A 17,066-nucleotide genomic window follows, 5' to 3' on the forward strand; every position below is an offset into this window, starting at 1 on the left:
GGCCTTCAGTCTCTGATGACTAGCCAGCAGTTCTACAACCATGGAACAAGCATCACTGGAAATCCAGGAGGCATTTCCCCACATTCAGCTAGTAACAGTTCCTCTTTAAAAAGGGGTTGCAGTTTTAGTTCCCTCCTAATAAAACAAAAAAATGAATTGTTTTTATACAGATCGTTCTTTCAGTATGTGTTTTACCAACTCACTTGTATCTAGTGGACAACTTGTGTTACATAAATTAAACACACACACACACACACACACACACACCTTGGTCTACTCAAAAACAACAAAGGAAAAAAAACACACTGGACAGATCATTTACCAGTTTCACTCAACCACTTAAATTTTTATTTAGTCAATATGGGAGATTTGGGCTGTGCTGGAGATGTCAAAAACAAAATACAGCATTAGAACCCCACAATGTAGACTTTCAAACTAGCTGTGAGAAATTGGCTTTATTAAAAACAGTAAGTCAATTCATATAAACTGAATTACTAGAGACATGGTGTTTAAAAATCAAAATATATAACAAAAAGTACATTAAACACCACACAAGCACAGGCTTGCACCTAAAACAAGCCTTCTCTGCTCTAACAACGTTTACTAAAATGTATTTACCAAAAAGGACTGAACAAATGTGGGAATGCCACTGAACAAAATATGGAATTATGCATTGCGATCTATGCGGACATCAATTTCTCTACCATTGATTTTAATTCCATTCATTAGTCTGCATGCCTTGTCTGCAGTTTCTGGGACATCATATCTTACAGTTCCGCAGCCCTTAGATTTGCCATTCTCCATTTTTATCTCTGCAAACATTACTCGACCTACAGAAAGTTAAGCATTGAGAGTCATTAAAATCTGTAGAAAAAAAAAAAAATCAGGACATTGTTTAAAGCAAAACAACTTACCACACTGACTGAACTTCTCTTTCAGTTTTTGCCAGGTCAAGTCGAAAGGGAGCTAAAAAAAAAAATATATATATATATACACACACACAATTACCTTTCATTCAAACGCCACAGTTGCCTTCATCATACATAGGTATTAATTAATTTAAGGCTAGTTTGACACTACATTTTCAGTACATTTCATTTAAGCATACAGAGAGATGTGGGTAAAAACTGATCTGTTCCAATCCTTCATTGTTTAAGTCAATAGGAAACAGCTTCTGCAGTATTACATCAAGCAGCATCCTTTTTACTATCAGTTATTAAATCCATGTTAACGTATACATTAAACAGAAACAAAAAGTGAGCCTAAGGCCAGAGTCTCACGTAAGTGCCATACGGTGCATACGCTTGTATATCAAGGACTAAACTACAGGACTTCCTGCATCATAGTTTTTTTTACGGTACAGAAGACAGCCAGAGCAGTAAGTTGCTGAAATGACAAAGCTGTGTCCATTCAACAGCGTATTTAAATGATACAGAGCTCACTGAATTATAATAAGCTATGATGCAGGGAGTACCATTTGTTGTCTATGATATACATCAATCTTATGGACCAGTGGTGTCAAACTCAGGCCCACCAGCTGTTGCAAAACTACAATTCCCATCATGCCGGGACAGCTAAAGCTAAAGCTTTGGCTGTCCAGGTATGATGGAAATTGTAGTTTTGCAACAGCTGGAGGGCCTGAGTTTGACATCTAGGTTAGAGACAAAACATCAGATGTGTGAACGCAGCCTATGTCTCCACTTTAGACTGGATGCTAGTTAGCCCTAGAGACAAAGAAAAGAGCTGCAGTGAGTTGTAAACAATCAGATTCAATGCAGCAGAAAATGGCAACCCAGGAAGGGAAAATCCCAAAGTAGAAGCCAAAAGGACACATTTACCCTAAAAAAAGCGAGCTAATGAGGGACTATGGACATTAACTTTATATGCTAGCAGCTTCAACAGCTTGAAAAAAATCATACTATAAATTGATTAGTAAGACAGATATTACGTCCTTACATTTCTAACAAATATTTGACATCCTTTGTTTCCTCGCTCTCTAATGCCACTTCCTATTGAAGTGGAGCCAAACCCGCCAAATCCTCGATCCATATCCATGGTTCTGTCCAAGCCACCTCCAATACGATCAAAACTGGAGCTCATTCTGTCCATGCCAAGCCCCATACTCATGCTATTAACAGCATTCATTCCAGAACCTGAAAATTTAAAAAAGGTATTACTTAAATAGCATTTTCTATGCTTGCAGTTGGTGTCATTAATATAAATCCAGCGGTGCTTACGGTTTACAGTATAGTGAGGGTGCTGAGGAATAAAATACAGTGCAGCTTTTATTTCTCAAGATGGCTCTTGTAAAATGAAAGCTGAACAAGGGTAGAAACCTTGAGGGACATCTACAAATGCTGCGCCACTGTTATATGTCAAGGAGAAGGCACAGATTTGCCCCTTTTTGGGTATACAGCTGCTGCGGCCAGTACCAGCTGCTGCAGGAGCTGTACAGCGGTTCAGGGAACCATATCAGCCCGACCGGGCTGATTGTTACCTTTAAGATCTATAGAGTTCAGGACAGCTGCAATGTAGGGTATGTTCACATCTCGTTATTGGCCGCACGCCAGCATCCCTTTTTCACCGATTTCTGACGTGTAGCCTGACGTGCTGCCAAAAATGAGATGTGAACATACCCTTAGTTACTGAGGAAAAAAAAAAAAAGAATTTCAGCAACAAAGCAAACATGCCAGATAACTTACTGATGCCAGATCCTAAAGGACCGAGTGAAGAAGAGCCCATGCCACCAAAGCTTCCAACCATGGCACTACCTATTAAAAAACAAAAGCAGAGTTTCTTTAATTAGATGATCAGGGCAAGCACCATGAGCTGGACCCACAAAATGGATATTGATGGCCCATAAAAAAAAAATCAAAAAAAAAAAATCAAAAAAAAAATCCTAGCCTGGATCGAAATTATCGACCTTGTATTTTCCCCTAAAATTACCATTCTATGTCACAAGACAAGCAGACACAGAAGGACACCTGACTCATGTCATTTTTCTTTACCTTGCACTATTTATGGCTGAATTGTTAATGCTACAACACTTTGATTTGACGTATGTGGATCCTTTCCATCAGATTTAAAAAAAAAAAAACAAAAAAAAAAAAAACTTACTCATTCCTCCAAATGAATCTCCAAAACCCCGGCTTAATCCAATGTCACTTCGACTGAAATCTCTGTCCATGCTGCTCCCCATGCCTCCTCTGTACATGTCTAAAATAAAGGATGTGTATTAAATAATGTAGTTTATAAAATCAAGTAGTTCTCCTTGTATTTTAGCTCCTTACCTCCCATGCTGCTTGCCATGCTTCCCATGCCTGCCATGCTACTTGACATGCTTCCACTCATGCCAGATCCTATACTGCCCCTGAAGTCATCAACACCACCCATACCTATACAGAAACAAAATACGGAAAAAAAGTGTTACAAAAATCCCTCCCTATACAACTTGCCAGTGTTACTCCAGAAGGGTGTTAAAGGATCTCAGGTTTACCATAACTTAAAATCAGAAAGGAAACGTGCTCTGACCAACATTCTACTAAAGTAGTGAGATAAGCTGCATCTTTATTAAGGGCCTTATAACAATTTTTCACACTAAAAATCGGCCTTTGTAATATTGTTCGAATTTAAACAATCTTTCCACAAGTATACATGCAACAATCGAAAAATAGTGTGTCACATTGTTCGCATTTTTTAAGCTGACAAATTTGCTAATCGTAACTAAAGACTACTGTTCTGTGTTATAGTAAACGTTATCAGGTCATTACCAAAAACGCTTGTTCGCAAAAAGTAAAAAAAATTACTTTGTCTGATAGGACCCTGCATATCAACCTTTTTAGGTGGTGCGTGTTTAAAGTTGTGTCTTCTAGCTACAATCATGAAATTTAATGGGTATGAATTTTAGATTTACTTCACACTAATAGGTGCATTGATGCAATTTTACATGAAAACATGGTTTGATGGTACTAGGGCTGGGCGATATGGCCCAAAAAATAAAATCTCGATTTTTAAAAATTTTTGGACGATTCTCGATTTAAATCTCGATTTTTTTCCTTTTTGCTAAACAGGGCATTTTTCTCCCTGCAGCATCAGATTCTATTTTATTAACGTTTGAGACAACTGTATTGCTTCCTAGTGAAACAGTGCTCCACCTGTGCCCCCATGTAGTAGACAAGCCCCCTCTGTGTCCCATATAAGTAGTTTTCCCAAATATGTGCCCTATGTACTCTGTGCCCCCATATAGTATAGGAGATCTTCTATGTGCCTCCATCTAGGTAGGGTGTAATAGTACAGGTATAAATGATGTGTAGTAGTACAGGAATAGATTAGAGGGGCTGAGGCGACTGGGGATAACCGAGTGGGTATGGGGCAGACTGGGGATAACCGAGTGGGTATGGGGCAGACTGGGGATAACCGAGTGGGTATGGGGCAGACTGGGGATAACCGACTGGGTATGGGGCAGACTGGGGATAACCGACTGGGTATGGGGCAGACTGGGGATAACCGACTGGGTATGGGGCAGACTGGGGATAACCGAGTGGGTATGGGGCAGACTGGGGATAACCGACTGGGTATGGGGCAGACTGGGGATAACCGACTGGGTATGGGGCAGACTGGGGATAACCGACTGGGTATGGGGCAGACTGGGGATAACCGACTGGGTATGGGGCAGACTGGGGATAACCGACTGGGTATGGGGCAGACTGGGGATAACCGAGTTGGGTATGGGGCAGCTGTGGGGGACTAAGGCAGGCGTGGTAAAATGTCGTGTCCGGCGCAGTGAGGTGCAGGGCCGGCAGTCAGGAGAGATGTGGTACCGGCAGCTCCAGCCTCTCCACAGAGCCGTGGCTGACCTATCCCCGCTCCTTACACGGCAGAGCCGCACTGACCTGCGTCCGGTTCCCTTCTTGTCACACGTGCAGGTCCCCAGTCTGAGGAGGAGGCGGCACAGACTGCAGCAGAAGGAGATAGCGTCGCTACGGGTCCTGGAGCTGTACAGCGGACAACAACGCTATCTCCTTCTGCTGCTTCCTCCTCCTCAGACTGGGGACCTGCACATGTGACAGGAAGGGAACCGGACGCAGATCAGCCGCGGCTCTGTGGAGATGCTGGAGCTGCCGGTACCACATCTCTCCTGACTGCCGGCCCTGCACCTCACAGCGCCGCCCTGACACTCTCCGGGCCCGACACTTTATCGCGCCGCCCGTCCCTGCACCGCTCCGCCCGCAATTTATGAAAATCGAATTTACGATTTTCACAAAAAATAAAATCGATTCTAACTTTCTGGGCGAATTAATCAAATTAATTTGATTAATCGCCCAGCCCTAGCTGGTACTGTCATTATATGCAAGTCACAGTATAACTATATTGGTTTTACATAATTTAGACTCATTTCTGCATTCTTAAAGTGTGAAAAATGTCCAAGCAGCAGATGGGTTAAGTAGTGTTTAAATTTAATACGTTAATCTGCCATATGCCAAAACTAGAGATGAGCGAACCTCGAGCATGCTCGAGTCGATCCGAACCCGAGCTTTCGGTATCTGATTAGCGGTGGCTGCTAAACTTGGATAAAGCCCTAAGGCTATGTGGAAAACATGGATATAGTCATTGGCTGTATCCATGTTTTCCAGACAACCTTAGAGCTTTATCCAAGTTAAGCAGCCCCTGCTAATCAAATGCCGATCGTTCGGGTTCGGATCGACTCGAACCTGAACCCGGTTCGCTCATCTCTAGCCAAAACACATAACATATGCAAAAGTCACATACCTGTCATTCGGCTCACTCCACTAAATCCAGACATGTTACTTATTCCATCCATGCCCCCAAAACCACTAGCTGCTGAAGGTGGGGAGAAAAATAAATAAACAAATAAATAAATAGATGTCCATTCTGTCACTATTGCTGAAAAGTTTAACATTTGGATGCATGAAAGGTGAACTTACCTCCCATTCTACTCATTCCACCAAAGCCAGGACCATCCATACCTTCATTAAAAAAAATAAAAAATAAAATGATATATAACAGAATATTTGTTTCACTTGTAACAATGTGTAGTGTTTTTGGAGTGAATGTCAAATACTTGCCTGATGGACCCATACTGCCCATTCCTCCACCACCCATTCCAATCTGTGTTGCGCTAATCGGCTGTCCACCAGGTCCAAGTCCCATACCTATGCCTCCCAGGCCACCTGGGAAAAAGAAAAAAAAAAAATTTATATTATAATTATATATATATATATATATATATATATATATATATATATATATATATATATATATAGGCGCGAGTTGAAAGCAACACTATTTAAACCAACGAGGTAACCCCTTCTAAAGAACAAAATTCAGGACCAGCACAACAATGGCATGGCAATGAAGTCCTTCCTTGCCTTCTGTGATGTACACTGAGAAAAATATGTGAAGGGCCGATCATCATGCGGGAAAAAAAAAACAAAAAAACAAAACACAAAATCGTTCAAATTTAAGGGATAATCTTTTGGTGTAAAAGTTGCAATGATCAAGCAAACGAAAAAACCTTTGTATGTTGATAGCATCTTTTGAGCTGACCTCAAAATCATTGTTAATCGTTCAAGTCTTTCAGAGTAAACACTCATCATTCACAGTATATAGATATGAAAGTAATTATGAATATTCACAGAATATATACAAATTTAATTACTATCACATTAACGACTTTTCAAAGAAATTTATCTTCAAAATGCCCATTGTTTTAAAGAAAACAAATCACTTGTCAACTGCTAAATAAGATTTAGCAATTTTATGTGTGATTAAAAGGACCCAAACACTATTGCGGGACCAATTGTACTCAGTGACACTACCAAAAATGCACAGCGAAAAGCTGAACCATGGCCTTTAGTTTGTCCGTACATTTGCAGGGCTTTATTCCATTTTTTCCAGTGTTGTGTCAAAAATAAAATAAAAAAAATAGTTTTGTACTTAGGCTTTTTTTGCGTTTACATGGTTGACCATGTGGAATCAGGAATTTTATGATAAACAATTCTGCATGGGGTAATACTAAATTGGCTTAATTTTTTAGAAAAATGGGAAAAAGACATTTAACAGAATTGCTCTGCATTGGTCTTCCTCAGAATTCTTTTCAGAAAGTCAACATCATCCACACTGACAACACTTTTACAGTAAAGCAGCTAATGCTATTTTCTACTTACGTGGTAACTGCGGCCCTTTTTCTATGGCATGGAAGTCATCTGGAGGAAAAGACTTGTCGTCCTAATCAAAACAAAGCATTTTGTGGATATAGCTAATTAGGCTATTTTCAAAAGCACAAACATGTTTAATTGTTCTATTTTTGGCTTGAAACCTACGTACCATTTTCACATGCATTGGACGATCAAACAAAAACTGTCCATTGAACATAGCTGTTAGAAACCAGTTAAGGAACAGTTGCGCTGCAGTGACTCGTGGTTAATTTGTCCATTAAACACAATTCAGGAGCTAGTAAAAGCCAATGTACATTTGGATATCAGAACTATTTCCCTGTTTTGCACTGGAAATTGCATATGCAAAACCCAAGAAAACAAGTTACACTGTAAACAGTACAGTTTCACCAAGAACTACAACCTTGTTACTGCACAGTCAACATTTGTACATAAAGGATACAGATTGCTTGCACTGCTTCTATCGCTTGTTCAAAGGTGACCGTTCCCATTCCTCGGCTTTTGCCATCTTTGTCCTCCTTTATATCTGCCCTTTTCACATTTCCAGCAATGCTGAATACTTCTTTCAGTTTCTTCCAACCAACTTTAAAATCAAGCTGTAAAATAAAAAAAATCCTGATATAAAGCTTACATGTGAAGAATTACCACACAGATATAGTATGTTTAAAGTTTTAGTCTTTAGCGTAAATACATTTGTATTTAAGATAACTTTAGAATGTACATTGTACATTAAACCTAACTGGACAAAATGCCACTAAATAAGAGGGCTTTATTTAATTTTCTAAGACAACACCCTTGAAAAGAAAGCCAAACTTACATTTGCAACAAAAACTGTTGTTCCAAGTCTTCCAGCCCTCAATGCACTGATTATCTCAGGTGGGATGTTGGGATTGTTGACAATTGAAGGAGGGAGGTTCATTAGACCAGGACCCATGTCTGCGTTGTGACCCCCAGGAAATGGACCCCCACCGCGCTGCAGAACTCTGCGTGCATGCTCTCCATCTGGATCCTACCAAGAGAACATTAGGCAGTCCGTTATATATACAAACAATTGCCTTTCTTGGTAATTAGATTTCTTTACTCGAGTTACAAGTTCCAATAAACCGTGCACAAGGTCACAGAATAATAAGCACCAACAAGAAACAAAGTCCACCACATGTACTTCATGTGTTTCTAATATTTTCAAGGCATGCTTAAAGGTTAACTATGATTTCAAGGCGATATTCACACACTGTATTTTGGTCAGTGTCAGTATTTTTATCCAAAATATGGAATGGAACAGAGTGTAAAAATATAATGGTAATATTAGCAGTTTGTGTTTTCAACCCACTTCTGATTTTGGTTGAAAGTATACTGCGTTGCAAGCCTATGAAACTACGGCAATTTCATATACTACCTTTTTTTTTTTTTTTTTTTTATCAATTTCACCGCGCATATAAGTTTTTCTGATTTCGCAGCTTATTTTTTGCAAAAATTAAGTCTGTCATTGCAAAGTAAAATTAGTGGCACTAAAAAAAAAAAAAAAAAAAAAAAAAGAAAAAAAAAGGGCTCATGTAGGTCTGTAGGTGAAAAAATACAAGTGCTATGGCCTTTTAAACACGCAGAGAAAAAAAACAAACTCAAAAATGAAAATTGGCTCCGTTGTTAAAGGGGTTAAAAGATCGACCGTTTCATGCTGTCCAAAGCCTGGGCTTAAAGAGAGCAAGCAATGTACAGCCCATGTATCCCGGCCAGGCTTGACTTATTGTTCTCACCCTATATATAAACAAGGAAAGATAAATCTGGAGGCACAGGGAGAAGCTGGCTATAACCCTCAGGTAACTAAATCCTGTTCCTGTTTAAACCAATTCTCTGAAACACTACATCATTTCAAAGCAACCATGCAAGACAGCAACCATGCAAGACTGATGTCCTAAGGTAAACTGTCCCAGTTTCATGCTGCATGAAACTGGCAGTGTCCCTTGAAAGTATTCACTTTAAAGAAAACGGGGAAAAAAAATGTCCTTACTGCTTTAATGTTGAGGGGTCTTCCATTAAGATCATGCTTATTCATTAAATCAATGGCCTTTGTTACAAATTCCATATCTTTAAACTCCACCACACTGCATGAGGAAAAAAAAAAAAAAGAAGTTAGCAATATATACGGCACACCATACCAAAAATACATCTACCTTTAGTATGTAAATTGAATATAGGAGCACTTACCCACAACCCTGAATCCAACACGTCCCATGAAAAGAAATAAAATAAAAAAAACAAAAGAACATAGTTAGCATGTGAAATAACTTTGAAAATGTCAAACGTTCATAAGGATTTCAATAGGTTAACTTTGCTGGAAATATGGGATATTTAAAAAAAAAAAAAAAAAATTAAAACTAGGCCTTTAGCCACTTACAAAAAATGTCAGACATTTTATCCTAGATTTAATCTTACACAAGTGTAGCATCCAAATACAATTTCCATATTATAAAGGAGTACAACGTTTAGCATTAAGTTTAAGCGTTACAAAAATAAAATGGATCCCAGGATACAGATTATTCTCCTAAACCATACCCAATGACTCGCTTGTCTCAGCAGTAAAATGGAAGCCTTAACCAGTTTATTCAGTTTCAATTAAAGAGTCTAGCTCAATGACTCAATACGTTTACAGCACTGACAGTTGCGCAGCCCACAAGCCACAACAGGCATTTCAAAAATATATTCTAGACAAATTCAGTACAATCCCAAGAACTGTCAGGTTTGCCAGTGGATTTGAGCAAAGAACAAGTTTAAGGACCAGTATACAGAACCTTACATACGTCTGCTTTGAGCAGCAAACAATTGTTCGAGAAAATGCTTGGAAACAATGGAAATGCAACCTCATGTAATTTGGATGGAGTGTAGCAGGCTATAAGCCTTGGTACATTCATACTGCAATACAGTATAGGAAAATGAAACTTACTTTCCAAATAAAAACTTGTACAGTGAAAACTGATGAGGGACTTTACACCTCAAACAGCTTGTTGCCCACGGCACTTACCCTTGATTTTCCTTCAGCATCCTTAAAGAGCTCCACGTATGTAACCTCACCAACTACATAAGACATACAAAGGGAAAATACCAAGAAACAAAGCATTTAACACCAGTAACCAGTTTCTTTACTGTGCCCTGTGCACAGCTCTACAGAACAGATGACCTATTATTCTTCACCAACACTCAGACACAGGACCAACATACCAATGGCTATTGTCATTTAGATACTTGTCAGGATTGCAAAGCAGCCACATTATCGAGAGCAATACAATCTACCACATTTTACACCTCATTACTGGATGTAGAATTATTTGGTATGATATAGTTGGTGTACAAATTCAGATGTGAAAATAGTCCCTAAACAACTTGTTAGGATAAATATTTAAAAAAATGTAAGTTTTTCATCCAACTCACAACTGTTTTAAGGTGACTTTCTACCTGAATGTCTTCAATGGTAAAGATTGTCATAAGATCCAAATTAACAAAAATCAATGCATTTCACAGCAAGCTACAAGCAAAGGTATACAGTGAGTAAAACCAATCAAATAGTCATGTCACCTTACAACAGAGACACCAAAGACAATTACAAATATTACAATGTTGAACACGCTACCGTGACACCAAAGTCTACATTTTGGATTTTAACCATTTCCACTAAAAATCTTATAGGCAAATAAATCCCACCCGACCCAAATTTGGTAGTAATTTAGCCAATTTCACCACTGCAAGAGGCACTAAACAAGAACTGCACAACGACAGTCTTTTGCATTAGAAACCATATCACCAAAATTGCCCCTTCTTCCAATATTGTCACTACATGACAAACAAGCAATCACTGCTTTTACGTTTATCAGAACTTTACTTTATAGGCCTGATCCCTTAAAGTAACTGCAGTACGTTAAATGCCACCACTTTATAAGTCAATACTTTTCAGTTAGCTGGCATTGTGATTACCGCATAAAACTAAGTACTTTACCTGGGTTACCTGCTGAATTAAGACTTTGGGAAGTTAAGAAAAGTACATTTATGGCTGGTAATGCACATATATGATAGAGCCAATGTTTACCTCTATCCCTCATGAGGTCCTTGATAGCTTGCCACTTCATGTCATAGGGAATATTGCTGATGAACACCCTATTCCGACTATGACCCTTCTTGTCACCAGAGCCTGACTTATCTTTCCCATACGGATGAAACCTGTTTCCCTTTCTGTTACCCCCAGATTTTTCCTTAAGTGGCTTATCTTCTTTAGAGTCTTCATTGTCCCTAGGTTATGGGAAACAAGCACATTGAGAAAATGAATGCTGAGCTTATCCAATATCACACGACTAGTTATCACAATATACTGTTTGTACTGTAGTCCCAGACAACCCCGTAAGCCAAGCGGTGATTGATTGCCAAAAAGGTGTCTCGAATCAAGGCCACGGTTAAAGCAATTCTGTAACCCTCGGACTGTTTCCCAAACTGATGGATTTGCTGGATAAATAAAAGCATTCAGATTATACCTTTGCTGCCGGTGTCTATTTCCATAAAAACACTAATTTTTATGTTAAGTGTCAAAAAAGCAGAGTCTATTGTTTCCCAGACCCTAGCACCACTAGGCCTCACTGTTGTAAGCACAGTGCACATCGCAGATTATGCAAGAGGCAGGCTGTATGTAAGGTATGTACAGTAATGCGGTCAGACGTAAAGAATAGGCTCCGCCTCTGACCCCGTTCACAACCCAAATAAAAGGTGTTTATGAAAATAACAAAGAGAAGGCAAAAAGGTATGTTTAGAATGTTTTTATTGATATCTACCCAGCATGGCCACCAGCTGAGTAGAGTCAAGGGGTCACAGATTCACTAGGGACAGCAATAATCTATGTGGTCTAGCTAACATTTGGCATTTGGCACAGTGGGTTCCACCACAAAGCGCATTCTCTTATGGCACCATAAACCACGTAGTTAAAGCAAATGTACCATCAGGTACATTCGCTTTAAGATAACCCACGGATAGATCGGTGCCACGGTCCATTTTTTGAACCGTTGCCTGGTTCCTGTGTACGGCGCTATTCTATCCATGGGTACAGGGCCGGGGCTGAAGCAATGAAGGCGGGCCAGGCCACCCCAGTAGGAGGAATCCCCCGGCCCTCTATGACACGGCTCCATGGATTCTAACTGAGCCACGTCATAGAGGGGCGGGGGATTTCTCTGCGCCAACCTGTGGGTCATCCTAAAGCGAATGTACCTGATGGTGCATTAGCTATAATGTCTGTACTTACCCCTACAACACTGCATACAGCACACTCCAGGGCATCTACCAATACTTCTGCTTGCTGACAACTGTTGGACAGTAAACAAAACCTGCATATCCCTGCTAGACTCATTTTTAGATTCATTTTTCCATGGCGCATTTACAGGGTGAATTTAGACTAGGTTGGGTTCTTATTACACTGAGCTATTTTCAACGATTAACGACTAACGATCGCAAAAGAGATTGTTTACAGTTAACCTGAGATCGTTCACCATATTACAAAGAACGATAACCGTCAGTTATGGTCGTTACTATGATCGTTTACTCCATCTGATCCCAGCAAAACAATGGGCAATGTGCAATTACACTGAACGATTAGTGAAAAAATGCGGAACTTGAGCGAACGAACGTGGAATTACAGAGAACGATTAACGATAATTTCAGGTTCAGATCTAAATCAACAACATACGAACGATTTTTCGATCGTTGCCTGCAATTACACAGAGCGATCGTTTAAATTCGAACGATTTAACTATTTTTCGCACGATAATAGTCCCGTGTAATAGGGCCCTAAGGGGCTTTCTAGTCTGGCACACAGAAAATGGCTTCCAATACGCTGAGGTATATACATCGGTATAGTGAGCGGTAACTTGCTGATATACACCACAAAGAAGAAGCTAGTTTGTATAGGTGAGCCTAGCCTTAGGCTGCATTCACACGTTCAGTGTTTTTCCCGGTCCGTGATTGTGGTCCGGCAGCTACCTCCATGATCCGTGCAAAACAGTCCGTTTTTCATCCGTCTTGTATCAGTGTCCGTTTTTTTCATGGATCTGTGTTAAAGCATTTTAAATTACATTGATTACATCACATCTGTGTTTTTCACGGATGAACACGGATGTCACATTGATTTCTATGGGGAATCCTTTCCGTGCATCCGTTCCGAGTAATGACATGTCCTATTTTTTAACAGAATGGATCACGGATCCGTGAAATCACGGAACATCTGAATAGCCCAATAGAAAGCAATGGGCTGTAAAATTGTCCGTGCGCACGGACAACTTCCCGGAACGTGTGAATGCAGCCTTACATCCAGCACTGCTGGCCTCACACACAGATGCCACACAGTACCATGGCTACAGCAGCTTCCTGTAAGGCACAGGACTGCCACAATGGGGGAGTTTTATCAAACATGGTGTAAAGTGAAACTGGCTCAGTTGCCCCTAGCAACCAACCGAGTCTGAGGAATGAAAGGTGGAATCTGATTGGTTGCTAGGGGCAACTGAGCCACCATGTTTGATAAATCTCCCCTATAATATCTACTACTATTACTTTATGGGACGTTGTGGTGAGGCGTGAGGCCATGGATGGAGCCTGACCTCCACTACTCCTCACAGGGCAGACACCTCACACAATAGATGGCCGAGCGCGGCCTACAGCCCTCACATATGGGATATAATGGCGGCGGCGCTAACACTACAGAGCCAGCGAGCAGGGCGGCGCATCCCACCGGCGGAGAGGGAAACACGGGCTGTGCTGACAAGCGGCGGTCACATAGGAAGCGGCAGCACTATCGCTGCCGGTCACGACTAAGAAAAAAAATGGCGCCTCGGTGGGGGCCGCTGGCCGGAGTCAGCGGGGATACGTGAGGCAGCATGGCGCTATCACTAGAAGACTGTGAGCGCTATTATACCGAGCGCGTTATGCCCGTACACAGGGAACAAGGCCGCGCTCTCCCGCCCTCCCCCTTCCTCATACACCGGCGGCCATTTCCTGCTCAGACGCCTGCACCTACTTCTTCACCCCATTGGAATTGCTCTCCTCCGCCATGCTGGCGTCACACTGGTCGTCGCACAGGCTGTTGTTGTCGCTGCCGTTGTTCAGGGCATCCTGGGAGTCGTTCTGGTCGAGCTCTGCCATCTTTCCTTTCTCAGAGGCCTTCCTCACAGTGCGACAGTCAGCAAAGAAAGATTCAAAAGGCCGCAACGCCTCTTCTTCACCAAGTGCGCAACCGATGCGAGTTCTCGCGAGAGCGCAAGCCACGCCCACGTTATCCCCCTTCCGCGTAACTTTATTGTCCACCAACGACACGTACACGGGGAGAACAATGGATGTAAAATGGAGGTGGGCGCGTGGCTTTGTTCTGCAGCGTCCTCAGCAGCTTCCGGTTACAGCTCACACTGCTGCCTCTGAGCAGAGGGGAGGACGGCGAATGTGAGGGAGAAATACAAATTCACCAAGTATAAAATGTTATTAGTTTTTTTTTTTTTAATAAAAACAGCTTTATTTACAATCATCCATCACAAAACATACAGTGCTAAAATACAGGCCGGCTAAGAAACCCATGCAAACACATGTTAAGGGTAGCTTCACACATACCGATCTACAGCACCAAATCTGCTGTGGATCCTGTACGTGTGAACGCATCCTTAGGCTATGTTTACACAGCATGAAAGTACAAGTATGGCTGTTGTTTCCATCGGCAACAATGGGCGTACTTTGTACGGTGTGGAACACTGCCTATTCTTCTATGGGATCCCGGGTGGGGCGTATACACATCTTATACGCTCCGGCCGGGATCCCATGCAGCGCCGCAAAGAACTGACATGTCAGTTCACACTATGAGGCGAGCGGCTCCGGACGCTTGCTTCATTGTGTGCTATGAGAGTTCTGATGCGGGCGCACGCTGATGCGCTCGCATCAGAACCCTGCGGCTGGAAAGATCATCCGGCCAGTACTGCAGTACTAACCGGGAGGATCTTTTAAGTAGAGATGAGCGAACCAGCCGGATTTATGGTTCATATGAATCAGAAATCTCAACGGCTGACTCCCGCTGCCTGCTCCCTCCGTGCAGCGGGTGAATACATCTTAAGGAACGCCTGGAAAACTGGGATACAGCCATAGGCATAGCATTGATCAGTGTAATAGGCGTTCTGCTGATTGAGCCTGCCTGTGCAGATTAGACCACACAGAGGGAGGTAAAAGACCTCTGGCGGTCCGTTAAAGCGATCGGGACCCCCACAGTCACACTGTCACCCCCTGTCACACTTAAACGCCGTTAATGACAGGGTGCAGCTGCAGTCTGTCATTAACGGTGAGGGCCTGGCTGCTCATTGAAACCAGCCCCCACCTGATATGAAGGGCGCTCTGCAGCAGTGTGTATAGCTGAGAGTAAATGCAGGCAGATTATAGTACGAATGGAGAGGATGGGAAACACAAGGGCTGACAGAGACTGCAGGGAGCATGAAGGAATAAGCAGGACAGATGGTGGCACATACATGCAGCTCTCTCTGTCCGGGGAGAGAGGGGTTACAGCTATGGAGAGATTACCTCCACAGTCCTGTCCCCTGATGTAAGCCCTAGCCTGAAGTGGATCTGCCATGATTTGGAAGGTGAGGGAGACTTCCTGGGTCAGAGAACAGTGCTGTTGACCACACTATGCAGACCCTGCCCCTCCCCCACTCCCCCTCCCACCCAGTACAGGGAGCTCTTCATCCAAAGCTCTTAACCCAAGTTACAATTTTGAAAAACTGTAAGCTCGTCTTGCAAAACGCTCTCAATCCAAGTTACTCTTAAACCAAGGGACCACTGTATATCAATCCTCCCAGCTCCTTTTGCTCTATAACATGACGCTGAGAGCATAGGTAGCATTTACATAGTGATGAGTTCCTTTTAAAGCAACTCTGTACCCATAACCTGACCCCCCCCCCCCCAAACCGATTGTACCTTCGAATAGCTGCTTTTAATCCAAGATCTGTCCTGGGGTCCTTTGGTAGGTGCAGTCACTGTCCTAAAGAACAACTTTTAAACTGGCAGCCCAACGGCCGGGGCTTAGATTGTGTATGCATTAGGCTGGCACAACCTCACTGTCCCTCCTCCCCACCCTTCTCATCATTAGGAATGCTCCAGGCAGATTGTCTCCTATTCGTCAGCTGTGTCAGCACGGCACATGGGCTGGATCGTTAAGGCACCTGGGCAATGTTCAGCATGGAGAAAATGTTCCAGTGGCATTCCTTATGATGAAGAGGGTGGGGAGGAGGGACGTAGGGGTGGTGCAAAGTTAGGGCACAGATACTCCTGTTGGGCACGGGACTGCAAGTTTAAAAGTATTTTTTTAGGACAATAACTGCATCACCTCCCGAACGGACCCCAGGACAGATCTTGGATTAAAAGCAGCTATCTGAAGGTACAAGTGGTTTGGGGGAGGGGGGGGGGCGTCAGATTGTGGGTACAAAGTTGTTTTGAATAAGCTGGGTGGAATGAATAAATGACTTGACTTTTCACAGTTCTGCTTAGATCAGTGCTTCTCAATTCCAGTCCTCATAGACCACCAACAGGTCATGTTTTGAGTATTTCCTTAGTATTTCACAGTAAATATAATCAGGTAATATCACAGGTGTTCTTTGTATGGGAAATCCTCAAAACATGATCTGTTGGTGAGGCCTGAGGACTGGAATTGAGAAGCACTGGCTTAGGTGCTTAAGTAAAATTAAATTGTCGCTGTCGTTATAACTTTCAAAACCTAAATCAACAGTAGATATAAAGCAAGTTTACAATTTACATTTATAATTTTTTTTTGTTATCATGCTGTAAAAAAAAAACAGACTAAACACAGGAATTGCGGCC

General features: G+C 42.0%; 1 protein-coding gene across 2 annotated transcripts; it reads right to left on the minus strand.

Moving 5' to 3' along the window:
* Positions 1–317: 317 nt before the first annotated feature.
* On the minus strand, positions 318–14,479 carry MYEF2 (myelin expression factor 2). 2 transcript variants are annotated; one of them, XM_069983056.1, is made up of 18 exons: positions 14,236–14,479; positions 11,275–11,474; positions 10,216–10,268; positions 9,402–9,409; positions 9,205–9,298; positions 8,014–8,205; positions 7,639–7,792; positions 7,348–7,397; positions 7,188–7,248; positions 6,087–6,191; positions 5,946–5,987; positions 5,770–5,841; positions 3,291–3,395; positions 3,118–3,216; positions 2,703–2,771; positions 1,957–2,153; positions 915–966; positions 318–830 (listed from the first exon to the last, which is right to left on the minus strand). In XM_069983056.1, the coding sequence occupies exons 1-18, from the start codon at positions 14,358–14,360 to the stop codon at positions 667–669; spliced, it is 1,842 nt and encodes a 613-aa protein (XP_069839157.1). In that variant the 5' UTR covers positions 14,361–14,479; the 3' UTR covers positions 318–666. The 2 variants fall into 2 exon arrangements, with proteins under 2 accessions (XP_069839157.1, XP_069839148.1); XM_069983047.1 differs by lacking the exons at positions 10,216–10,268; positions 11,275–11,474; positions 14,236–14,479 and having other exon boundaries at positions 5,770–5,838; positions 9,402–9,526.
* Positions 14,480–17,066: the final 2,587 nt, after the last annotated feature.

Source organism: Dendropsophus ebraccatus, chromosome 1 (assembly GCF_027789765.1).
Source record: "Dendropsophus ebraccatus isolate aDenEbr1 chromosome 1, aDenEbr1.pat, whole genome shotgun sequence".
Classification (NCBI taxonomy): Eukaryota; Metazoa; Chordata; class Amphibia; order Anura; family Hylidae; genus Dendropsophus; species Dendropsophus ebraccatus.

Coding starts and splice junctions, on each gene's coding strand:
- MYEF2 (XM_069983056.1), bottom strand. CDS start 14,360: ATGGCAGAGCTCGACCAGAACGACTCCCAGGATGCCCTGAACAACGGC. Junction 5,842..5,945: donor TGGAATGAGTAGAATGGGAG/GTAAGTTCACCT, acceptor CCCCACCTTCAG/CAGCTAGTGGTTTTGGGGGC. Junction 2,154..2,702: donor TCCTTTAGGATCTGGCATCA/GTAAGTTATCTG, acceptor TTAAATTTTCAG/GTTCTGGAATGAATGCTGTT.